Source organism: Eublepharis macularius, chromosome 2 (genome assembly GCF_028583425.1).
Source record: "Eublepharis macularius isolate TG4126 chromosome 2, MPM_Emac_v1.0, whole genome shotgun sequence".
In the NCBI taxonomy this organism is placed as follows: domain Eukaryota; kingdom Metazoa; phylum Chordata; class Lepidosauria; order Squamata; family Eublepharidae; genus Eublepharis; species Eublepharis macularius.
The window spans coordinates 61,608,521-61,635,453 of NC_072791.1; the positions used below are offsets into that span (position 1 = coordinate 61,608,521).

At 44.4% G+C, this 26,933-nt stretch overlaps 1 protein-coding gene across 1 annotated transcript in view; it reads left to right on the forward strand.

Moving 5' to 3' along the window:
• The window catches only part of SPRED1 (sprouty related EVH1 domain containing 1), a 128,689-nt gene that overhangs the window by 69,316 nt on the left and 32,440 nt on the right, over window positions 1-26,933 (forward strand). The window contains exons 2-3 of the mRNA XM_054971845.1: window positions 15,526-15,700; window positions 26,556-26,724. Coding sequence (XP_054827820.1) covers window positions 15,526-15,700; window positions 26,556-26,724 — 344 coding nt within the window. The remainder of the gene's footprint in view (window positions 1-15,525; window positions 15,701-26,555; window positions 26,725-26,933) is intronic.

Genomic DNA, 26,933 nt, shown 5'->3' on the forward strand with positions numbered 1-26,933 from the left:
TAGCGTTCAGAAAACAGTTTATGCTCAGAATTTACAACTCTGAGTTTATGCTCAGATCTTACGACTCTGAGTGGGAAGCCCTCACTCAGTAGACATTTTACACAGCCCTGACCAAACATCCATTTGAACCGGTCAAGGATATTCCCCTGAGAAGGCTGAGAATGAAGACTATCTTCCTTATTATGTTCGCGTCTGCCAGAAGATTTAGTCAGACCTGAACTATGAATCTTTCCCAATGGTAAGGTGATGCCTCGTACTGTCTTCCAAAAGCGTATTCCAAACTGCATAGTTTGCAAGAGATAAGGTTACCATATTTCTACCTGCACCCTAAATAGACAAGGGAGAGGCTCTGACACAACCTAGATGTCAGAAGGAGTCTCAAGGCCTATCTGCTCCGAACAGTGCAAATTAGTAAGTCAGTCTTACTGTTCTTAAATATATCTTCCCTCAATTTGGGGAAGAAAATGTCTTCAGCAGTGGTAGGTGCCAATGGCAAAACATACACTATCGAAACTCCTAAAAACCTTGTGGAATATCAGCTCACTCTTTGAGGGATGCCACTACTAGTGCAGCATTACACAGGAACACTTCTGTAGAAGAAGTCTGCAAGGCCGCAAGGTTGTCAGTCTTGACCTTATTAAGATGCTACAAATTAAATCTATATGATTCAGCGGACACTGACTGTAGTAGAAAAGTACTGCAGTGCATGATCGTGGACGAAGACTACATCCCACCCAGAAACTGGAAACTGCTTTGGGAGTACCCAAGATGTCCTCCACCTCAGAGGGAGAACGGACATTTGGACACTTACCGTGAAGGGTCCTTCTCCTCTGAGGAAAGGAGGACGTCTTGCCCTCCCCGGGTTTCCGTCCTTCTCTACCCTGCTGCCTCATTCTTCTACCTCCTCAGGGTTATGCTTGATTTACAGTACATGTTAATGCAACAGGTGTTTTTTCTCTCAGTATTGACAGTTGCTGAATGATAAATTCAATGTTACTGCTTTGTGGAGTCACCTGAACTGAAGAGAGGGTGGTCCCACAGGCTAGACAGGAAGAGGAAGAAAGTTAGTTCCTGCCTCCCTGATTCGATGGTGGGAATCACCCAAGATGTCCTTCTTTCCTCAGAGGAGAAGGACCCTTCACTGTAAGTGTCCAAAGGTCTGTTTTGAGGAACCTTTATTTATCATGGCTAGTAGCCATTGGAGGACCTATCTTTCATGAATCTATTCCTCTGTAAAGCTGGCTGTATTTAAGGACATCACTATGTCCACTGGCAGTGAATTCTACAATCTAATTACTCATTGAATAAATGAGTGTTTCCTTTTGTCTGTGTCCCAGTCCTGTGAAAATGTCACTGTGCTAGAAACCTGTGATATTTGGGTGTCAAACAATGAAAATTATAGAGCACTATCTGTAATTATTAGTTATGTGATATATCCCTTGAAGCCATATTAATCAGTAATAGCTCTGGGTTTTGTAGATTTTTGCCATTGTCAACTCATTTTCCCTCTTCCTCTTAATAAAATCCCCGCTGGTGCCCAGAGAGGTGAGACTATGCCTCACTTCTGTCACACCTTGATTATTTGAAGATTACAGGCAATCAAGTTTCAACTGCAAAGAAGTGAAATAAGAGGACAGGGAGCTCCAGGATTGGCAGTGGCACCTTTTGATAGCATGTTCCATTTTACTGAATGTTTGCTCAACTAAAGGAGAGGCATATACTCTACAAGTGCAACAATAATGCTGAACTGCTCCATTTCTGATCCCGTGGTTTCTGACACAAATGGATGAATGATGTACAATGAAATTTGTAATCAGTTTAACAGTTTTGGCATTCATTAGCCCTGTTATTGTAAGAGAGTTGATCCACTACTGTGCTCTCAATCACCTTGTCCAGAAAAGATAGATTAGAGATGGGTGATAGCTGGCCACATTGTTTTCTGAGAGCCAGCGTTGTGTGAATGTTAAAGTGTCAGACTAGAATCTGGGAGACCCAGGTTCAAATCCCCACTCTGTCATGGAAACTTCCTGAGTGATCTTGGGCCAGTCACACACACTCAGCCCAACTTACCTCACAGGGTTGTTGTGAGGATAAAATGCAGGAGGCGATGTAAGCTATTTTGGCTCCCCTTTTGGTGAGAATGAACTGATTCTGACAGCCCACCAACAATACCTAAGATTTTGCACAGAAAAAAAACTCAATTGGCAGTTCTGAGCCATCCTTTTTGGCCTGTCTACCACACCAAGAGTGTTCACGAAGCTCCTGATCAACCCCATTGTATGTCTCAGAGAGAGTGGTATTCATGTTCATTTGTACCCAGATGATCTCCTGATCAGATCATGTTCAAAAGAAAAATCTCACCACAACACTCAGTTCCCCATTCAGTTCCTACAAGCTGGAACACCTGGGTATGATCATCAAAAGAGTGTTGTCTGTCCCTTAGCAAAGAAGAGGTCAGGAAGACCAAACAGCTGGCCAAGACTGTCATCAGAGTGAAAATCACTTCTCATGACACTACACAAACTGATGGGTTTGCTAGTGACCAGCAACAAGGCGATACCTTGGGGTTGTCTACATGCAAGACCGCTTCAGACCTTTCTCAGATCTTATTAACAACAGATTATGGAGAAGACAGATCTTCCCATTCAGGTACCACTTCAGTTCAAAAGATCCATGACCCCTTGAGAACAACAAATACAGATACAAGCATCACAGGTTAGGCACGTCTTCCTATTAATGTCTTGGAAATGTGAGCGATTTGTCTGGCCTTGTTCCAGTTCAGAGATCAGATAGTGAACTTACACATCCTGATCTGTATGTACAAGGTCGCAGACGACATACGTAAAGAAGCAGGGGGATACAAGACCTCAAGGTGGAACAAGGAGGCAACAAGGATACTTACCTGGGAGGAAGGTCACCTAGTCTCGATCAAAGGCATATCCAATGTCCAGGCAGACTGGCTGAGTAGGTAGACCATTCAGCAAGTGAAATAGTGCCTTAAGAAAGATCTTATCTAATGGATAACATCACACTTCGCAACACCTTTCATGGACTTGTTTGCATCCCAACACAACCATCAGCTACCAAGATACATGACAAGGTTTGTTCCACTCACAAGCAGATGCCCTGACATCGCAGTGGCCATTAGGCCTCCTCTACACATTACCATCCTTACCGGTAATATCCAGACTCCTGGGAAGGATCAAGTAACAGGGAGTGAAGTGCTAGTGATTGCCTCTTGGTGGCCCCACAGACTGTGCTTTTCCACACTCCAACAGATGGTGATATCTCCACTCCTCATCCTCCCAACCTCTCCAGTGTGGAAATAGAAAGGAAAAACTTCCTAAGATAGGGATATTCCGGAGAGGTGGCCGACACTCTCCTAGCATCCAGAAAACAGTTTATAGTCAGAATTCTCAATTTCTCTTGGAAAGCTCTCACTCAGTGGGGCAAGAGGAAAGCACTGGACATTTTACACAGCCCTGACCAAACATCCATTTGGACTGGTCAAGGATGTTCCCCTGAGAAGGCTGAGAATGAAGACCATCTTCCTTATTGTGGTCACATCTGCCAGAAGAATCTCGGACCTAAGCGCACCATCAGTCAGACCTGAACTCTGTATCTTTCACAATGATAAGGTGATACTTCATACTGTCCCCACCTTTCTTCCAAAAGTCTATTCCAAATTCCATAGGTTGCAAGAGATAAGGCTACCATATTTCTACCTGTACCCTAAGTATACTAGGGAGAGGCTCTGACACAACCTAGATGTCAGAAGGAAGCTCAAGGCCTATCTGCCCCAAACAGTACAAATCAGAAAGTCAGACTTACTGTTCATCAGTATATCTCCCCTCAATTTGGGGAAGAAAATGCCTTCAGCAGCCGTAGGTGCCAATAACAAAACATACACTATCGAAGCTCACAAAGTTCTCATCGTAAAGGTTCCTAATAGAATAACAGCTCACTCTGTGAGGAGTACTGCTACCAATGCAGCATTATAGAGGAACACTTCTGTAGAAGAAGTCTGCAAGGCAGCAACATGGTCGTCGATCTTGACCTTGGTGAGACGCTAGAAATTAAATCTATATTATTCTGCGGACACCATCTGTGGTAGAAAAGTTCTGCAGTGCATGATCTCGGACAAAGACCACATCCCACCCAGGAAGTAGAAACTGCTTTGGAAGCACCCAAGATGTCCTCTGTCTCAGAGACACTTACCGTGAAGGGTCCTTCTCTTCTGAGGAAAGGAGGACATCTTGCCTCCCTGGGTCTTCATCCTCCTCTACCCTGCTGCCTCATTCTTCTTCCTCCTCCGGGTTATGCTTTATTTACAGTATATGTTAACACAACAGGTGTTTTTTCTCTCAGTATTGACAGTTGCTGAATGATAAATTCAATGTTACTACTTTGTGGAGTCACCTGAACTGAAGAGAGAGGGTGTCCCACATGCCAGACAGGAAGAGGAAGAAAATTAGTTCCTGCCTCCCTGATTGGACGGTGGGAATCACCCAAAATGTCCTCCTCAGAGGAGAAGGACCCTTCACTGTAAGTGTCCAAAGGTCTGTTTTCCCAAATAAAATCAAAGAACGCTGGATCCAGATCCAGACCCCTGCATAAATCCAGGTTAATCCAGTTAAATCTAGGAAACATTGTTTCAGCCTTAGGCTGGCTCCTTCCTTGATTTTTCCTGTGTTGTTTTCCAAGAGGGGAGAGGGAGGAGGGAGGGGGAGTGATTCAGGGAGGGCAGAGGGCATGGGCAGTCTGTGCAGGACCTTTCCTGTCTGCCTGGCTTTGGTGAGACTGGTTCAGTTGAGCAAAGTTGCAAGAGTGTCTCCCACATCACTATGGTTTGGCTGGAATTCCCTGTTTTGGCATGATTCTCTGGTTTGATGTTGGTCCCCTTGTTTAACTTTAGTTGTGGAGGGATTCCATCCATTCTCTTGCTTTAGTTTGGTGTGAGTATAACTTGCTGCTTTCACATGATTCTCTGGTTTGATATTGGTCCCCTTGTTTCGCTTTGGTTCTAGGGGGATTCCATTCCCTTGCTTCAGTTTGGTTCTGTTGGCTTTCTCTGGGTTGAGCTTGCATTTAGGAGTGTACCTCTGGCCTGTGGCAGCCTTGGCCCCGTGTGTTTCTGCTTGAGAGCCAGTTTGGAAACTCTTATGACATAGGAAACGATGAAGAGGGCTGGGCAGCTTGCTCATGGGGGGACTTTTGTAGTAGGGGGGCGGCTTCAATTTGGTTCTGTTGGGTTTTCTGTATGTTGAGTTTGCATTTTGGAGTATGCCATGGCCATTGCAGCTTTGCCGCAGTGTGTTTCTGCAGCAGAAGTCAGCTTTGATTTTTTTTCCCCATAGGAAACAATAGAACATAACTGGGGGCACCTTGCCCATAGAATTGGACCTCAGGGTCCAATTTTCCTGAAACTTGGGGGGTCTTTAGAGGACAGTTAGGATTAGTTTTTCTGAAAATTTGGTGGGGTTTTCTTGAAAAATGACTGCTGCTGCCCCAGCCCCCCAGATAGTCCTTGGATTAGTTTCCCCATAGAAAATAATGGTCGAATAAATCCAGGATTCTTTAATCTTGCCGAACCAGATTAGATGATCTTACCTGGATTTTAGGGAACCTGGATTTCTTTCTTTGTTTGTTTCCCTGAAACCTGGATCCAGATTTCCCACTTTCTTCTTTCTTTGTTGGGGGTGTATGCACCTCTAGTTAATATAAATCTTTGATATCCTACTATATAAGGGGCTAACTGTGTTCCAGACAACTCACTTCTTGTCCTGGTGCACCTCTAGAGGGCATGGTCATGGGAGGGAAGCCCAGAAGAGGCAGCCCATCCCTCCAAGAGAGTGCTGTGATGGGAAGCCTAAGCCAGGATCAGGCATGAAGCAGGCAGCAATGCCCGCCCTTGCCTTCACCCAGCTGGGATCAAGAGCAGAGCAGGTGGGAAAGCCCACCCCCTGCCTTCACTCAGCTGAGATCAGGAGTGGAGCAGATGGCAGTGCCCACCCCCCACCTTCATCCATCTGGGATCAGGAGTGGAGCAGGTGGCAATGACAGCCCCCACCTTCACCCAGATGGAATCACATGTGGAGCAGGTGGCAATGCCATCCCTACTTTACCCAGCTGGGATCAGGAGAGGAGCAGGTGGCGATGCCCACCCCCCACCTTCACCCAGCTAGGATCAGGAGCAGAGCAGGGGGCAATGCCTGCTTTCCTGCTTTCTCCCAGCTGGGATCAGGAGTGGAGCAGGTGGCAATGCCCCACCCCCCCAACTTCACTCAGCTGAGATCAGACATGGAGCAAATGGCAATGCGTGCCCCCTGCCATCATTCAGCTGGAATCAGTAGCAGAGCAGGTGGCAATGCCTGCCCCCCAACTTCAACCAGCCGGGATCAGTAACGGAGAAGGTGGCAATGCCCGCCCCCCTTCACCTGTCCAGGATCAGTCACAGAGGAGGAGACAATGCCCGCCTGCCTGCCCTCCCCTTTCTACAGCCCGTTGTTTTCCCCCCACAATGGGCTTTGTTACTAGTCATAAATATTTCTAGATTTTCTCAAAAAAGAAAAAGTGTTATATTTTGGTGATGAATCGTTCAGTCTTTTTAAGAGAAGAAAATTTGGGAGGGGGAGTATTAATTACTTAAACTAGGACTATTTTCCCCCACATATGTAGAAAAACCCGGTGAGTTCCCAAGCAGAGCTACTCCCGTCTAAGTCCACTAGCATTGATGAATTTAGAAGGCAATAACTCTGATTAAGATTGCAGTGAAACTATCTGGTCCTCATCCCTGGCAGGAAGATACTGATAAATCCAATTGGGCTGGCAAAGCAGAGGAGTATGAAGAAAAGTTTGTTAATTTGTATCTGAATGAATGCAGTATTTTTACATACTTAAGAATATGATTTGTTCTGCAAGTTGTTGATCACCCTTGGATAGCTTGATTTGTAGATTATTTTAAAATCAGCTCAGATTACTCTGAGCTGCCTTCCTCTGCTTTGCCACCCCAGTTGTCCCCATATTATTCATCAGAGTGACTTTGTTCATGAAAATAAATATTTTGCAGGAAACAGAGAGGTATTCTCCAAGCTTTTTCCTCTTTGGGTCACCTCAACTGAAGTTGCCTTCGTATCGTGGGAGTTACTCTGCTATTTTTGTTGATTAACCTGTGTTCGAATGTCATCGGGTCAAGTTCATAGATATTCACTCATTCTGGACAAAACTACGTTCTCCCTCTGAGGCGGAGGACATCTGTGGGTGTTTCCCACCATCCATTTGGGGAGGCAGGAAGTAGAAATCTCTTCCTCTTCCTGTGTAGGTGGGATCACCCCTTCATCTCCCAGTTCTTTTCCTGCCTCTGGGGAGAGCAGTTGGTTTTAGGCTAGCTTAGCTACCTTAGTCCTTCTTTCAGTTTCTTTCCTCTCAACTTCCTTTATTTCCTTTACTTTCTTGTCTGGCTTTCCTGCGCTCTTTTTTCCTCCGTCCTTCCTTTTTTTCTACAAAAAAAAATCTTGGAGAGAGACGGAAAACCATCAACGGAGAGTCACCATGGAATCAAGGGACTCAGAAGAGAGCTTCCTGGAAAGGGTCCCGGGCTGTTCCCATGGAGTCATCCTGCCGGCTGTGGGAACAGACCCTACCAGTGCCAACAAGCCCTCTCGGGCGGCCTGCCTCCCCGGCTCGCAAGCAATGGAATCGGGACGCCCGACCCTCAAAATGGCCCCAGCTTTCGAAGAAGGGGATCGTTAAAAAGGTGTGCAACAGCCAGCCGGCCAGAAGCAGTGCCGATGAACAGAGCTCCATTTTGGCAGGAACGCAGGACGCTGCCGCGATCTTCCCGCCGACCAGCAAAGACGTGCTTGCCAATCTCCCGGCGGGAGGGACGGCACAGCCTTGCACAGCTAGCACGCAGAGCTCCAGTTCTTTACCTCAGGAAGCAGGAGCAAGTGGACATCACCCTGTTTTGTCCCCCGAAGTGCTAGCGGCCATTAGACTGTCAATGAGGGAGGAGATTCTATCCCTCTGCAATGAGGAAACCTTCTCTGACACTAGCCATTTTCCATCCCGGGCTTCCACCTCCCGAGGGGGTAGGGAACCAAACACCCCGTGGCCCACCAAAGCTGCCCGAAAAGGGATCCAGGTAGTTCACCAGGATGACACCACCAGATGGGCACAGGGGGAATCTTCCCCAAATGAAGACTCTGACGAAGGGAATTTTTTGCTGGAGGATATGGAGGAGGAGGAGATCCCTAACACTGATCAATCCAATAGACTATTTCAGGCCAAGGACTATCAGTACCTGTTATCAAAAACTCTATTAGCCCTGGACCTCCAGGTCAAGTCGGGAGAGGAGGAGGAACCCAGAGCTGGGGGATCCAAAGATAGACCCAGGGGGAACATGGAGTTCTTCCCAAGGGAAGGGGAAAAGGCTAAGGCGTTTCCTTTCCCAGAATATTTTGAGAGAGAGCTCAAGGCTGAGTGGGCTATTCCAGCAGCTTGCAAGAACTGCCCTATATAATCTACCTAATTTTGCAAATGAGTTGTTGCAGATTCCAGTCATCGATGCTCCTGTGGTGGCACTACAATCGCAGGGTCTGCTTTCTGAGGACGGCCAAGGGACTATCCGAGATGGACTTGATAAAAAAGGAGACATGGCCCTAAAGCGAGCGCATGAAGCGATGGCAGTTGCGATCAAAGCCTCAGCTGCCTCATCAATTGTCTCCAGGGCAGCAGTCGTCTGGACTAGGAGACTGATTCAGCTGATTCCAGAGAACAACAAGTGACTTCTCAAAGGGGCCAACTGGATTTTAAAAGCAAGCGCCTTTACAGCTGATGCCACTTTGGACTCCTTATGTTTTGTTTCCAGAACGATGGCTGCATCCACGGCATCTAGACGACTCTTGTGGCTTCGAGCCTGGCAAGCGGATTTGCAGGCAAAACTCATCCTGATGTCCTACCCCTTTCCAGGAGGGAAGCTGTTCGGGGACCAGCTAGAGAAGATCCTGAGGGAGACCAAGGATAAGAAGAAGGCCATGCCCAAGATCCCTGAAGCGCAACGACAGGCGTCCTTTCAACCCTCAGCCATTTCGGTCTCATCATACACTTCCCAGAACACGCCAAGATCCAAAGCGCTCCTGGAGCTTCCAACGACCCCAGACTCGAAAGGGCTCCTTTCAACCCCGGAACCACAGACAACAGGCCAGTCGGGGCAACAGGTTTGAAGCAGATGACAAGAGCCAGAAACCCTGACTCGCTCGCGGCTCCAGTGGGCGGACGACTACTTCTGTTTCAGGATGCTTGGAAAGAATCTCAGGCAGACGAATGGGCCAGGGAAGTAGTTTCCAAAGGTTATTCTATAGAATTCATCTCATTTCCACTGGAGCGATTCCTGAAGTCACCTCTCAGGAAGGACCCTCACATACGAGAAATCACCTTCAAGGCTATACATCTTGTGGAGATCAATGCAGTGGAGCCTGTTCCCCTCATCGAAAGAGGACGGGGAGTGTACTCAATATTCTTCACAGTTCCCAAATGGAACGGGGACTGGTGTTCGATCCTGGACCTGAAGTACGTAAATCGCTTTATCCGACTACGCCACTTCAGAATGGAAACCCTTCAATCAATAGCAGAAGCTCTCCATCCGGGGGAGTTCCTGACTTCCATAGACTTGACAGAAGCCTACCTACATGTCCCTGTCGCCCCGGCCCACAGACAGTTTCTTCGTTTCTGCGTGGGAGACGTCCATCTTCAGTTCTGAGCAATGCCCTTCGGCCTCTCTACCGCCCCGAGAGTCTACACCAAACTCCTGGTGACCCTGGTGGTCAGTCTGCGGGAGAAGGGGCTACATCTTCATCCTTACTTGGACGACCTGCTCATAAGGGCAAATACCAGGGAGTCATCACTTCAGAATAGAGCCTTCATAAGACAATTTCTGGAACGACATGGATTTCAGATCAATACAAAGAAGTGCTCCTTAATACCATCTCAGAGACTAGAACACTTGGGGTTCATCATAGATACCAATCGGGGATGCTTCTTCCTTCCCAAGGACAAATCCCTCAAGACCAAGTCTCTGGTATCGACTGTCATCAGGCAACGCTTCTCCGGTCTTACGGAACTGTCCAAACTCCTGGGCCTGCTAGTAGCGGATGCAGAGGCCATTTATTGGGGTCGTTTCCACATCAAGCCATTGCAGACCCTCCTGAGACCCTTCCAACACCAGATAGCGCGAAGACAGAACATCAGAATGTATGTCCCTCCCACGCTCAAGGACAGTCTACACCAATCTGAATCAAGGGAAGAGTTTCCTCTCGCCACAGCTACTCCATATATATACAGATGTCAGCTTGTTGGGTTGGGGGGCCACGCTAAATGGAGCCCCGGCCCAGGGTTGTTGGTCCAAGAAGGAAAGTCTTTTTCTAATCAATGTGCTGGAGATGCGGGCCATATTCCTAGCTCTGACTCACTTCAGCCGACAGGTCTCCGGGCACCATGTACTGATCCGCACAGACAACGTAGCAGCCAAATGCTACATCAACAAACAAGAGGGAACCAGGTCCTCCCGGCTGCAACAGGAAGCACATCGGGTCCTCAGCTGGGCAGAGATTCACCTCCTTTCCATTCAAGCCGAACATGTCAAGGGCATTCTGAACGTAGAAGCCGACTGGCTGAGCCGTCAGTGCCTCCATCCGGGAGAGTGGTCTCTTCACCCTCGGGTCTTCCACATCCTAGTGGATCACTTCAGCTCTCCGGAGGTGGACCTGTTCGCTTCTCATCTGAACCATCAGGTTCCATGGTTCTTCTAGAGGTACTTCCATCCGAAGGTGGAATGCATCGATGCACTGACTTCACGGTGGCTGCCAGGACTACTATACGCCTTTCCTCCCCTTCCGACAATATCAAGGCTTCTCCGGAAGGTTCAAGAACAGGAGGCGGAGCTGATCCTGGTGGCACCCTGGTGGCCCAGGAGGCCGTGGTTCTCAACGCTTCAGTCAATGTCCATCAGACAGCCCCTGCGCCTCCCAGTCCAACCAGACCTACTGCATCAGGGACCGATCTGGCATCCATGTCCCAATTGGCTGGCCTTAGCAGGCTGGCGATTGAGCAGCACCTTCTTCAACAGAAGGGGTACTTACCAGGAATTGTCGACACCATATTAGCCTCTAGAAGGAAATCGACCATCAAGATTTATGAATTTACCTGGAAGGCTTTTTCCAGATGGTGCAGGCGCAAGAAGGTAGACCCGCTACATCTGTCTTTGGGGAATATCCTGGGATTCCTCCAAAAGGGCCTGGACAGAGGACTCAAGCCTGCCACCCTAAGGAGGCAAATAGCAGCTATTAGCTCAGTCATCCCTATGAGGGAACAGGAACCCTTAGCCAGCCACCCTCACATTCAGAGGTTTCTTCGGAGAGCGTCCTTGCTGAATCCCCCGGTGATTCATCACTTTCCTATGTGGCGACTACATATGGTCCTGTCGGCCCTTACCAAGACCCCGTTTGAGCCATTGCGGTCAGTTCCTTTACGATGGCTGAGGCTGAAAGTCATCTTCCTCATCGCGATTACCTCGGCGCGATGGGTCTCAGAGCTGGGAGCTCTCTCCATCCGTCCGGACCTCTACATCTTTCACAGAGATAAAGTCATGCTGAGAACAGATCCAGTCTTCTTACCAAAGGTATACTCCAACTTCCACAGGTCCCAGGAGATTGTCTTACCTTCCTTCTGCCCAGAGCCAAAGCATCCCAAAGAACAAGACTGGCGTTTGTTGGACGTAAGAAGAGCTCTAAAGGCGTATCTCATCAGAACTGAGGGAATCCGTCAGACGGACGCCTTACTCATCAATGTCACCCCTCCACGAGTCGGCCAAATGATGTCTCCCTCAGCCATTGCATACTCGATCACAGCATGCATCAGAGAGGTGTACAAGGTCCTGAAGCTTCCCGTTCCCTCGGGGATTACTGCTCACTTGGCACGGAGTGCCACGACGGGTGCAGCACTCCGCAGAAATGCGTCGGTAGATGATATCTGTCGAGCTGCCACCTGGTCATCTTTATCTACCTTCGTAAGACACTATCATCTGCATACCTACGCCTCATCGGATGCCGCGTTTGGCAGAAGGGTGCTCCAGCATGTGCTACCAGACAAAGACATCAACCCACCCGAAAAGTAGAGAACTGCTTTGGGAGTTCCCACAGATGTCCTCCGCCTCAGAGGGAGAACAGCCCCTTGGATACTTACCGTGAAGGGTCCTTCTCCTCTGAGGTTAGGAGGACATCTGGCCCTCCCTGATCTTCTACTATTATTTCTACCGTCTGGTCCTTCTGCTTGTTAGTTCTACTTCTGTGTCTTCTGTGCGGTAGCCTTTCTATATGTTACAGTTAACAGTTGTTATTCTAGTTTTAGATTGTTTTTTCAGTGGCACTGCTTTTGGGAGTCACCCAAACTGGGAGATGAAGGGGTGATCCCACCTACACAGGAAGAGGAAGAGATTTCTACTTGGTTGTTGTGGGTTTTCCGGGCTGTATTGCCGTGGTTTTGGCATTGTAGTTCCTGACATTTCGCCAGCAGCTGTGGCTGGCATCTTCAGAGGTGTAGCACCAAAAGACAGAGATCTCTCAGTGTCACAGTGTGGAAAAGATGTAGGTCATTTGTATCTACTCAGGAGGGGTGGGGTTGAGCTGAGTCATCCTGTAAGAGTTTCCCAGGGTGTGGAATGCTAATGGCGGGAGGCTTCACTGTATCCTGAGGAGGTTCTTTTGCATATGGATTGGTACTTGATGTGCTAATCTTCTCTGCAGGGCTATTGTCGGGGATAGAATGTTTTGTTAGCCTGGTATTTTTCAGAACTGGAAACCATGCTCTGTTCATTCTTAAGGTTTCTTCTTTCCTGTTGAAGTTTTGCTTATACTTGTGAATTTCAATGGCTTCCCTGTGCAGTCTGACAAAGTAGTTGGAAGTGTTGTCCAGTATTTTGGTGTCCTGGAATAAAATACTGTGCCCTGTTTGCATTAGACTATGTTCAGCCACTGCTGATTTTTCAGGTTGTCCAAGTCTGCAGTGTCTTTCATGTTCTTTTATTCTTGTCTGGATGCTACGCTTTGTGGTCCCGATGTAAACTTGTCCACAGCTGCAGGGTATACGGTATACTCCTGCAGAGGTGAGGGGGTCTCTACTGTCTTTTGCTGATCGTAGCATCTGTTGTATTTTTCGGGTGGGTCTGAATACTGCTTGAAGGTTATGCTTTTTCATAAGCTTTCCCATCTGATCAGTAATTCCTTTGATATATGGTTTGCCTGCCTGACACTGTCAGCTGTTCCAATTTTGAGTCTAAAGAAATAAATTGTAACCTAGGCTGGTTTGTGGTATTTAGAAACAAATACACATATCAGTTATACATATAAATCAATAAAAATATTAAATTTAAATACTGCTTAAGTAACTTGTACAAAATAAAATTCTAAGCTCATAGCCATAATCTAAAGTTAAAACAAGAAAAAAGTCTTTTAAAGCATTTGGCATTTCCGATTAACTAGCTACAGTATCTGTCCAAAAAGACTTTGCGTTTGAAGTAGGTTTAATATCAGGACTTGCATTAACAAGAATGTGAACCATTTTTCTGTGAATGTATCAGACTTTACATGAGTTTTCAAATATTGTAAATGAAAAGCTTAATCAGAGCTTTATCCCTCACTGTCTTGTACTATGAGGATGACTTGATTTTTTTCCAGTTTCTAGTCTTACATGAGGGATAAAGATTATAAGGGTTTTATGCATCAAATACTTATTTTGGTCTTCAGAATTCCCTAATAACATTAGACATGGATCAGGGATGACATTCTGTCTAGAATGTTCGGAACTGATTCTAGAACTTATCTTCCAGCAGTAGCAAGACTGTCTTGGAAATTAGATATCACACTTTCAGTGAAGAGTTGTGAATACTGAAAATTCATTTGTAGTGGTATGTAACAAAAAACGCACAAATCTTTGTGGAGTTAGGAAAATGCTTACTTTTGGAGCTGCCCTATGGTGTTTTGGTTCGCTGACTTGCCCATATTGGTTAGCATTGTGTGCACTTTCATCGTCTCCTACTGTCTTGAGTATAGAATGCACAGCTGCACTGGCTGTAATGTACAGGATCTGTACTTGGGAGGGGCTTCTAATCTGCAAGTGACAGAGTTTGCTGGTAGTTTATTTTTATTTATTTAATTCATGTATAACACACCTTTCTCCCAGTGGGATCCCAAACTGGCTTATATTGTTCTCTCCTCCCAACATCCCTGTAAAGTAGGTTATTAGGTTCAGTGTGTGTGACTGGTGCTGGTTACCCAGCAAGCTTCCATGCAGAGAAGGATTCTAACCTGGGTCTCCCAGATCCTAATCAGAAACTCTAGCTACCAAACATAAGTGATCTACGCTAAAAGTGGCCTCATATATTTACTGTGATATAGCAATTAAATAGGATGTCAATGTAAGATATTGTGCTGCATTGTTTATTCAATGAAGCAATCTTTGATTTGTTTAAAAATCCTTTAAAATGTTATAAACAGTCCCCTGTTCACTGGAGGGATTTTTTTTAAATTGCTCATGGGTGGAAAGTGCATTGGGAGAAGAGGCACTCCTCCATCTCATACATAGGAAGGAATGCCTCTTCTAAAGCAGTGTCTGCACAGAATTACTTATGTATATCTTATCTTAAAACAATGCTTTTCTGCTTCAGAGGGATTACTTCATTCATGTGCAAAGTTTATGAAGAAGTAATTGGTTTAAGCTCCTGCAATTAATTGACTAAGATTTCTTTAATCACTGGTACCTCAAGAAGTTAATGAAGTTGCTGTGTTTCATTGTTCTGCACATGGAACTCTGTAATTATTTTTCAGAACAATAGTGAAGGCAACAGTAAGCTTACTGCGAAGAAAAACTGTCCATTTTTGAGAAGCAAATAGGAAAACATCGTGGTCATCTACTTGGTTTTTGTTTTTGCATAATGGGCTCCAATCTGGGACCATTCAGTTGTATGCAAAGAAGACCATTTCAGCCATTGCTGTTGCCGTGGTTACCAGAACTGAGCAATACTGCCTTGCCACACATTCTAAAGTGAGATGGTTGCATCCAAATTTAGGCAGAATAGATTTGTCACAGTGTTCTGACTTTCAATCAATAAATTGTGTCTGGCTTTATCTCAACAGCTCATTTAGAATAAGTGCCATTGAGACAGGGTCTCTAGAAGGCCCACTCCCTTGTTGAGGAAGAGCCTGTGGTCTGTCAACTTATGTTTTGGCTTACCATGATCATGTAGAATATGTCAGAACATTTTGAAACTAGGCAGGAGTGTTACATAATCGGTTCGTTTGGACGTGTCAGAAAGAATGCAACTGTAATTGTTGGAAGAATTGTAGAATGTAAATTAAACATTGTAGAAGATCATGCACTTAAGTAGATTGGCTGAAGAAGGTGAATAATTCGAATGATAGCATTGTGGCTTGAAAAAAAACTAATTTTTTTCCTCCCTCTCCTCTGTTTCAGTAATAGTTATGCCCGTGTGCGAGCTGTGGTGATGACCCGTGATGATTCAAGTGGTGGATGGTTACCACTTGGAGGGGGTGGACTAAGCTGTGTCACCGTTTTCAAAGTCATCCACCAGGAAGAAAATGGCTGTGCTGATTTTCTTGTACATGGGGAGCGCCTCAGGGATAAAACGGTAAAAATACCTATATATTTATTGTGGTGTTAGTGAAAATCCTTATTCCTGATGGTTTGTTAAAAGCCAAAAGACAATCACACTGCGGTTCTAAACAAAGTTATCCCATTCTACGCCCATTGATTTCACTGAGATTTGAAGGATATGGTTCTGTTTAGAATTTCTCTGTTAATCTTCTGATCAAGTTTATGAAGGGAGTGTTCTCAGTTTTGGTTGATTTATTCATGCCTTTTTAAAAAAAATGTTTTGTTATATGCCTTTGGATTTGGAGACAGACACATATGTGTATTTTATATACACATATATACAACTGGCCCTCCCCTGTGGATACTTAAATCCACAAATTGGGGCCACTAGGGTAGAAACGGGTTCTGCAACCTTGGGGAAACCCTCCCCTCCAGCATTGCAGAATCTGGAATGGAAAACAAACCCCTCACAATTTGGGGATTTAAATCTCCCCAAAACCACTTAGCCGACTGCTGCATGTGCAAAGTGGCACATCATGGCTACAGAAGTGGGAGTCATCCTGTCCTCAGGCACCATTACAGTTAGCTGCCCCAGGAGTAATGTGACCAGCTGGCACTGGACAGTGGCACAACATTTAGTTGTGGGCCCCCGCTTGTATATTCTGATTGTCTTGGAGCAGTGAAGGCACGTTTATGATGCAGCTTCATATAGTTGTTTGGTAAAAAATTTAAAAGAAACAAATAAGTGGGCGATAGGGAATATAGATTTAATAGGTTTCAAAGCATCTTACAAAACCTCCCAATATTATTACAATATATTCCATAAGGACTGGAATGTAATACTGCTAAAACCAGACATACTAAAATATTGTTATACCAGACTAGAACACTTCAAATTAAGTTTTCAATAACTTGGGGAAATATTAACCATAATCTCCAAGTTTAAAGCTATATGGTGGGAAACGGAACATGCCTATGAGATTAATTCTCTGTGGAAACAGATTTTGTGCTAGAATGAAAGATGAAATGAGTAGTTCCAGGAATTCACCACAATTGTGCCAACTGTTGCTTTGGTGTGTAATTGTTCATAAATGTGATTCTAATTGCTATTCTTTTTTCTTTCTTATTTCTGATGCAATTGGATACAACTACCAGCAGAATCACTGACAAGCTAGGAATATTTTAAATGTTGCTCTTAGCCATTTTTCCATGAATGGCTCCCACATATAAAAAGTATAATTTATAGCCTAAATAATATTATCCCCATGGAAGCTAAATAGAAATATAAGTCTCCTTTATTTTGTAGAGTTCTCCTTTGAGAGTGTTTCCTGTGTTTGTTGTCCCAAAAGAGTGACTCCTAAATGATGTTATCTTTATTTGGATGTGGACGTGATAGTTTTTCATTAGTACTAAAAATTGTTAGATTTATTTTCTCCAGTGAATCTTCAGAAGCCCTGTTCCGTGACATGAAACAGTTTGATCCTTTTTGGTCTCTGTGTAACAAATCATAATGTAGGAACTGTGAAATAACTTGTTATAACAGGCCACAAAGTGGTGCTTATTCAAGTTTGGGTTTTGTAAGTGTATAATGTCAGATGCTACCAGGATTCACAGTGGATATAGCATCATCTAAGAGAAACATTTTTGATGGTTGTTGTGGGTTTTCCGGGCTGTATTGCCGTGGTCTTGGCATTGTAGTTCCTGACGTTTCGCCAGCAGCTGTGGCTGGCATCTTCAGAGGTGTAGCACCAAAAGACAGAGATCTCTCAGACAGATCTCTGTCTTTTGGTGCTACACCTCTGAAGATGCCAGCCACAGCTGCTGGCGAAACGTCAGGAACTACAATGCCAAGACCATGGCAATACAGCCCAGAAAACCCACAACAACCATTGTTCTCCGGCCGTGAAAGCCTTCGACAATACAAGAAACGTTTTTGTTTGGATTGTAGGTTGAGTCAAACCCTTCCTTCCAATTTTGTAGTCCTCCACAGGTGTTTACAGTTCTCAACTACTTCTGTGCATACAGCAAATAGAAACCCCTTCAGCCATTTCTCATTTGCCTTCCGGATCTTCCCTTTCTTCCCTCTCCAGGCTGCAGTCTCTCTTACCTGAACAATTTACAGTGAAAAGAGCAGGGAAGAGAAGCTGCTGCCAAAGAAATGGTAGAAAATTTAGATAGTTTGCTTGTACACTCTACTAAGGCAAGGCTAGATGCTATCTCATATTTGTAGGAGTTCTCTGTTTCCTGCAAGCCCTGGAATGAAGTAAACACTGTGCCTGCTCTGCAACTGATGCAAACTGTGGCCCTTTTCACACTTAACGGTTTAAACCGCCATTTATGAGCATTCACCCCAATCGCAGTGGCTTCGGCATTGCACCCATTCATTTCGCACTGTCCACTGCAATTTCGATTTGGTGTCTGTGCTTCATTTCAAACCTACTTTGAAGCCTTCGTGCAGTTTCGGGCTTTTGGGGCCTTGCGATTCACGTCACACTTTTAAAAAAAAATTTGAGCATGCATAGTAACGTTGCAATGTTAGAACCCTTCCTCCCTTTTTGCTGATTGGGCTGTCCCCTGCCCACTGGAGAGGCAGTTGGTGGCAGAGTTCTGGGGGGAAACATATACCACTCTCATTTTTTTTAAATCAAGCCAGGAAAGGGTTAAAATGCTGCCGATTCATCCCCTTGCCGAGGCTTGTTTCCAAAGGGCTGTGCAAAATCCTTGGTGTTTTTTTTTTCTCTTTGGCAAAGTCTGAAACATGCCTGGGAGGGAGGGAAAAGCAGCCATTTAATCCTTTCCTGGCTTTTAAAGCCAGGAAGAAAGTGCAGTAACATTACAACCTTGTAACCCATTCTTGTCTTTAAAAAAAAAATGTGTGTGCATACCCTAAGGGAGGAAGGAGAAAGCAGCTATTTAACCCTTTTCTTGCTTTTAAAGCTAGCAGGGAATTATCAGCAAGCTTAGGAATCGTTCCTGGCTTTGGAAAAAAATAAAATAAAAGAGTGCATGCATACTGGGAGGAAGGAAACCAATGGAGAAGCAGCCTTATGACCCTCACCTCGCTTTACTAAAATAGTGGACAAGGAGTTCAGAGAGCTGAGGAGGGTGGGAGTGGTTAATTCTGGACAAACCAATCAGCTCCCAGGGAAAAGGAGGGGGGGAGAAAAGCAAAAAGGGGGCAAAAGTGTTCACATTAGCAAAATGCGGGCCAGCTGCGGACTTAATTGTGAAAACCTTGCAAACATGGGATGTGGAACAGGTACAAACACGCTCTAAAAACTGAGTGTGAAAAGTACCTGTATCTTAAAAAGCTGAAAGAGAACAAAAACAGAGTAGGGAGCTAAGTACAGGTTCTCTCACAGATAATACCTTACCCTCTTATTTTTCGGCATTAGAGGGACAGATCATTATATCATCCCCCACCCCCGTTGGTATTCTTGTATGTGATATGTGATATGCATTCTGGGTAAATTTTCAAGTTTTAAGTACATGCCCTATCAAGTACATTCCTATCTGCTGCCCTTGGAAATATTTTATAAGAAGTTACCTTTGGAACTACTTTCCAAATGAATAGTTAACTCAATTTGTCTAATAGGCCTGCTGCCCTTAGGCCTGTTACCCTTTACTCGCTGCCTAAAATAGTTGCAGCTTTCATAAACCCAGATGCTGTTATATATGTGCATGCAATATCAAAAGAAAATATGGAAACTGGGAATCAATGCCAGTGGAAACCAGATCTACATAGACGGTAGGGTGATATGGTGGTAGAACAGACCGTGTCACTTCAGACCGCAGGTGTAATTCATATTTGTAATGCTTCCCTACGTGAGAAAGCAAATAAAAAAACAGCACAGTAGGAAGAAGGCTATGCACAGCACAGCAACCTTTATTGGCATAAATAATACAGACAAAACAGGAGAAATGTTGTGAAATAAATTCATAGGGCAGCACAATCATGTCCCCAGACAGCAAAATTATCTCAGGATACAGCACAGTCATAGGGGGCTTTATAAAATGTTACCCTTGACTTCCACACATAAGCCAGGAATTCAGCAACGGATAGGGTTATTGCTGGACTCTTGTCAGCTAAGAAAAATTTTAGATCCTTATCCAAAAAATCCCTCTGCACAGGAAAAGGGGGACGAATCAATAAACTGCGCATAACAGAATATTTGGGGCCGCGAAAAAGAATATGTGAGATTGAATCGGGTTCCCTCAGAGTACAGTCACACAGCCTATCCCTATACGGAATACCCCCGTATCTGCCTGTGACCACTGCTGAGGGAAAGAGATTGAACCTCGCTAACATAAAAGCCCTCCTAAACACAGGGTTTATCAGATCAGCAATATACGCCGCCATGGTGGTGTGCGAGGAATAGAGGGACAGTGAATGAGGGGAGCAGACTCCGGAGCTGCCAGCATTAATAGTCTGCGCCTCAATATCCCAAATTCTCCTCTTAACCGCCTGCAGAATTGCCACCTCACCACTATTATATAAAGGCTCCAAGTCGATTCCTAAGGAACCAATCTTTTCCACTACAGCCTGTGACCAATCTGAGATAAAGGGATCAGTTAGAAGTTGAGCCATTAGGCTAGTAGGGGAGGATCGAAAATGGAGCCAGAATTTAATTGTAGTGATCCAGGCCCGAGATTCTATCAGGTGCAGATCCAATTCCTTACAGAGGGTAAACAACGACACTGAATTGGATAAACCAAGGATCCTACGCAGGAAGACAGAGTAGATACGCTCAATTCTTTTAGTAAAGGCCTGTATCCAAATAGGGATTCCGTACAACAGTCGGGAAATAACTGTTGCTTGAAAAATCTTAAGCACTGCTGGGACAAATTGATTGCCCTTTTGAAAAAAGAAACGAATCAAGGCTGCAGACTTGTTCTTGGCTAAACTTGGAGAGTGCTCTCTATGTGGGCACCAACTCAGATTGTAATGGAATAGCACTCCTAAGTAGCGGAAAGATTTTACCTGCTGTATTTCTTTTTTCGCTATTAGCCAGCGGTTGCGTTTCCAAGATTTAGAGAAAACCAAAATTTTTGTCTTGTCAAAATTAATGGAAAGAAAGTTCCGAGAGCAATATGCATTAAACTCGGATAAGAGACGAATAAGGCCAATTCTTGTAAAGGAAAGGATAACCGCATCATCTGCATAAAGCAGAACTGGCACTGCAGTCGCATTTAATTTAGGGGGGTGGCCATTAATCCTACCCAAACAAGAAGGCAAGTCAGAGATAAAAAGGTTAAAAAGGGAGGGGGCAAAAACACACCCTTGCTTAACTCCTTTAGAGACAGGTATCTCTTTAGTGAGGGACCCTTTCCCATCAAATCTTACTTGGCAAAAATTGGACGTATGTAATTTCTGAATCAAAAATAAAAGGCGCTTATCAATCCCCAGTTCGAGAAGTTTATCCCATAATAAAGATCTATTAACAGAGTCAAAGGCTTTACGTAGGTCAACAAAGGCTGCATAGAGTTTACTGCGCAGGTGGCAAGAGTACTTTTCAGCTAAAAAAGCTAGAGTGGAGCAATGGTCTAACGTGGATTGATTCGCTATGAAGCCGATTTGTTCACGCCCTGGGAGGTTACAATCTGCCATCCATTTGGACAGTTTGATGAGAAGATGTTTGGCGTATAGCTTCCCTAATACGGAGAGTAAACTGATCGGTCTGTAGTTGTCAATATTATTGGGTTCCCCTTTTTTAAAAAAGGGGACTACAACCGCATTCAGCCAAGAATTAGGGAGAACACCGTACCGATCAATCAAAGTAAACAGGTGTGCAAGAGCTCGCGACCACCAGTCAATGTTATCTTTCAATATCTCCGCTGGGAGCCCATCCAAACCAGGGGCCTTATTAGGTTTGAGGGATCCAATGAGATCGACAATTTCATCTTGGGAAACTGGGGACCAACTGGGGATATCAGAAGGGATTAATCCAGAATTATTCAAATCTAAGGCAGAGGACTCATTAAAAAGATCGTTATAATAAGAATACCATCTGGACGAAGGAATAGCGCTAATGGGGGCAACACCAGTTGAGGAATTAAGTTTACCGGCCAATAGCCAAAATGCTCGATTATCATTAGATCGGACAGCATCGAAAAGTTTAGCCCATTTTTCCAAATAGAAAGTATGTTTTTTTTGTGCTAACAAATGACCATATTCCCTTTTAAGCTTAAAAAACAGGGTGGGGGAGTAGGCAGGGGATCTCAACTGAGACTGACGAAAATATTGTCTAAGTTTGCTGTTAAAAAGCAAAAAGAAGGCTGTGTAGAAACTTCCATTTTGATGTGCTGATTTCTGATTTGTTGACAATTTTTTTACATAGGGGAAAATTTAAAGATTAGTATTCCTAGCCTGCCATCTGAACTTCTACAGTCCATTCTGCTTCCTCAGGATTTTACCACATTCTTCTGCTTCATATGTAGACCAAATCTTAAGTAATATTAAAAGGAACAGAGCCCATAGGAAAGGGGGAGAAAGATGCAGAGCCAGCCAGTTTGTAAAGATGTGATATTTGACTTCTCTTTCATTTCCATCTTTTGAAATTACTGGAAACCACTCACTGGGAGTTTTCCATCTGGAACCTATGACCTGTTTTAGCTCTGCCCACACTGCCCTGAGATGTTGTCATGTTCCACAGCGTGGGTGGACCTGCAGTGGGAACCTTAGTAGTCAGCCTTGTATATGCATTGTTGACATCATAGAGGCAACACTACAGCCCAGGGTGACATGCTTGTCTTTCTGGAAACTCCTCCAGTTTTCCTTTTCTGTGGAGTACCATGTAATGCATTGATAAGGTGGATAGATGAAATAGGAGGATACATTGAGGGAGTCCATAATTTTCATGGTTTGAAGAGCCTGTGGAAAGTTTCTTGTGAAACAGAAAAAAAATTCCAAACCTCCTTTTATCAGATTCCTGTTAGAAAGTGAACCAGATATTTTAAATGTAAACCTACCTGTTACATTGAATTAATGGATAAAGCATGTCTTAAGTATGCCCTTCAATTGTTTCTTATAAGAGTTTAAATGGTCCACAATTGCTGCTGAACTTGTATTTAAAAAGAACACAGTTGGTCAGCATATCTTAAAAGAAGAGCTCTAAGTAAACAGAAACTCTTGGTGATTTGCATAAAAATAAGCATCAAAGAAAATTCAGAATACAGATGCAGTTTATGGGTTTGATCCTGACTAGTATTTTTTTTGATGCAAGGACTTTCACTTGTGGAGCACAATGTTTCCCCCTCCCGTGGGAGCCCAATGCCTCTCCAGTCCTGTTCCTGGGGCACAGGGTCCCCTAGAACAGAATTTCCAGGGTAATGAACTACCACTGGATAGGAGAACCAGGAAAATCAGGATCTAAGCTTATGATAATGCAAATTTCAGAATTTTAAATGCAAGAACATCACAGGTGTCCTCCCTCTACATACCATTTTCTAGTATTTGCTGTGTTTTGTTCGGCCACTACTAAAGAAAGAACAGCTGCTAAGGGCCAGACTGGATGTGATGGCATCCTCATGGCCACCACAAGGACACCACTACAGTTTTAAAGACATTTAAATATGCCATGGGGACTCAATCCTGACCAGGCCTGCAGTGCGGTGTTCTTGTCTACACCCCATGCCCCTTCTCAAGTGCCGAAACAGCCATTGGGGGAGGAGTGTGAAAGGGGGCACAGGGGTGGGTATAACAGCACATCAGTCTGCTACACTGTGGGTCCCATAAGGATAAGGACCTCATGGCATTTTAAAATGACTTTTAAATAGCAGTGACATCCTTGTGGCAACCGTTAGGACCCTGCCACATCTAGTTTGACTCTAAGGCAGCTTCAGCAGCCTACCTTAATTTCTTTATACTAAGTGGGGAGTCTTGTCTTCATCAGACCTCTATAGTGGGACAAAGTAGGAGCTGTTGGCACAAGGAGAAGATTCTCCATGGGATCGTTTAGGCTCTGGCTTCAGTCCCTCATCCCGTGCCATCTTTTATTCAGAGCCACAGATACCTCATCTCTTTCCTGCAATGCATCTGTTCTGCCCTCTGTTTCCAATCACTGCTGAATGAGCTCCAAACTCTTCCTTAAAGCTGTTCAAATTCAGCAATCAAAATACACTGAGCAGATTATGAAGTTACACTTCAAATGAACATTGTGGTCAGTTGAGTTTCTTTAATGCCGAACTGGAATTTTTTAACACAGTAGATTATCAATTCAGTCCTAAAAACCCTTCAGTCTTCATTGTGAGGGTAATAACTTCCTGACTTTGGCACCACTAGGTTCTCTGAACCAATGCCTGACTGTTGTACTTGAAGGGCTATGGATAAGCAAACTGAAACTGAGTCCTGAAAAATGGCGGTAATGTTGATTAAGAAGGGTAAGATCCTGAAGGACATGAGACTCTCCACTTTTGATGAAATCCAGTGGTTTCTCACTAACTCGGTTGAGAATCTGGGGTGATTCTGGATCCAGCTTTATGGCCAGAGAAACAAGCTGATGCAGCTGCAAAAAAGGTATTCTAGCAATTCCATTTAGCTTGGAAGACGGCCTGCTCCCTTGACTTAGCTGACCTGGCCACATGGATCCATGCTGTAGTTACCTTGGGTCTGCCCTTAAGGACAACTTGGAAACTCCCGTTGGTACAGAATGCAGCTGCCCAACTACTAAGTAGGCTAAAACGAAGCCCGTTTTGTGAAAATACAGTGGGCTCTGGAGAACTTTTGTTGGTTATTTTTTATTTTTCATTAAACATAACAATCAGTAGAGCTTACTCTGAGAAAACTGCCTTCAGGATTGCAGTCAGGCTTCTTTAGGGAGGGGAGAATAAGCTCCACACAATCCAGTGGAGACCCCTCCTAGGCAATCACAGACAGCACTGTCGGGGCTTCCACCTTTTCCTCAGGTGAGACGTGGGGAGGAGTGCTTAGGCTGTTGATTCGGCAGTCCCCCTCCTGACAATGTGCCTGCATGAAGATTAATTTGTATTCTGCTCTTCTTCCCCTCAGCACCCTCCCACTCTGGCCTGGGGGCTGCTGCAAAGCATCCATTTGCCAGTGCAAGGAGGCCTGGTGAATTGACAACCTGAACATGCCTCCTGGCAGCAGGCGCTTCGCAGTGGCCTGGATGCCAGAGCAGGAGAGCGCTGAGAGGAGGCACAGGGTGGAGAGCTTAGGCCATTGGTTCGGTGCGCCCCCTCCTGGCAGCAGGCAGCCACTTCACAGTGGCCTCGAGGCCTGCGCGAGGATAAAAAGTGAGTTGTTGCCAATACAGCTTGCTTTTATATAGAAGGATGCCCTTAATGGCATTGGCCTGATGTATCTGCAGGACCACCTCTCCTGCTATGATCAGATACTATCAAAAGCTAACATCAAAAACATGAGTCATTCTCTTTCAAATGAGTTTTAAGATGATGTATTTGGAGGTGATTTTATTTGGTTTTTCAGCCTTTTGAACAAGCTTGGCACTGCATCTTGAAGCAGCTTCTTTGCCATCACAGTAGCTTAAAACATGAAAAATAAAACTGAAATTGAAATTTATCCAGATGTTATTAAAAGCCTATGGACTGAACTAAGTAATTTTGTACTAAACCGAGGAAGGAAATAAATTGGAATTCAAACAAAATATTCATTAGCCCAGTGTGGAAGAGAAATATTGTTATGCTACATACGGAATCCTCGAATTGCCCTATTTTAGTTGATTATACTTTGTGGCAAAAGACTGAGTATAGCTTCATGAATGAAAATGTTTGCTCGATGTGTTCCTGACAAAGAGCCTGTCAGGTATCTTGAAAAGTGATAGCATCCAGGATATGGATTTCACTTCGGAATGACAGACTATTTCTGGACTTGTTTACCCAGCTTGTTTAGCTCTCTGTTGGAATGTTAAGCCCCCCCCTTCTCTTCACAAAGAACCCTTGACATAATTGCCCACTTCCTCCTTTATTACACTTCCTTTCCGAGATCTGGCTCCAGCCAGTCTACTTGGAACAATTACCTTCCACTCTAACCTGGACAGGTCTGTTGCTCTTTTCAACTATGTAAACATAGGAGGAGAGTTCCTTTTATATGCAGCATTACACATACATGCCAGTCTTCAGTTTTTTAGATATCCATACGCAAAAGGCTTTAAGTGATACTTACTCTGGTTTCTGGCATAATAATGAGACACTTATTCTATTGACACTTGTATATCTCATTGTCTAATAACCCAACTTAACCACAACAAGTGAAATCAAAAGGGAACTACAAGAAAATTTGCATCTGTCAGGCTTTCAGATCAAAGGAACATGACTACTACATTTTAAAGGAATCGTGTATTATAAATGTTTCTGTTTATTTGGTTGGCATTGTTCTTCTTCCAGAATACATTTTTTCAAGCTGCTTTGAACATTGGAACTAGCAAGTTTAGAGGAGCTTGGAAAAAGAAAGTGGTTGGAAACTGGGGTGGAAGTGAATGAAGAGGTAGGTAAACTGGAGAAGGAAAGGAGCAAGATTACCACTTAATCTGCAGTTGAAAGCCATGTCCCAGTCCTTCTCTGATTATGGATCCAGGATGTTTCCCACAGATTTCTAGAAAAAATCAGGAAGACGATGCAGACATACATTTGGAACCTAACAGTAAGGAAATCATCTGGGGAGAGGACAGTCTAAAAAACAAGGAAGTGGCCTGGTGATTAAGCACACTCACACCCCATACTGGTTCTCTGCTATAAATTTCTTCTTCCTGAAGCTGTGTGCATGCGTGCGTTCGTGTGTGTGTGTGAACTTTTATAAACAGGAGTATGAAGCCACTAGTTTTAGCAGTTGTACAATGTTTTCCAAAACTAGTTTTACATACCTAACGACTGTCTGCTAAACTGTGTGTTAAGTTGCCTTGTTTTCCCCCTAGGTGGTTTTGGAATGCACGTTGAAGAAGGACCTTATTTACAATAAGGTTACGCCAACTTTTCACCACTGGAAGATTGATGACAAAAAATTTGGCCTCACATTTCAGAGTCCTGCTGATGCAAGAGCATTTGATAGAGGCATTCGTAGGGCAGTAGAAGATATCACTCAAGGTACGGATGTTAGTTGCTTTAGCTTTTCTTTAAAAGTTATCAGCTATAATAATGTTAATAAAGTTATCCAGAGTTTTGGAAGGAGAGATCCATTTTCTGCTTTGGTCACCTAAGTTTCTTGTCCTCTCCCAGTTAACAGTAGCATGTTGGGTTTTGTTTCCTCTCTCTGAAATTGAAAGGCAAATACAGCTTTAAACTGTGAGTAAAAG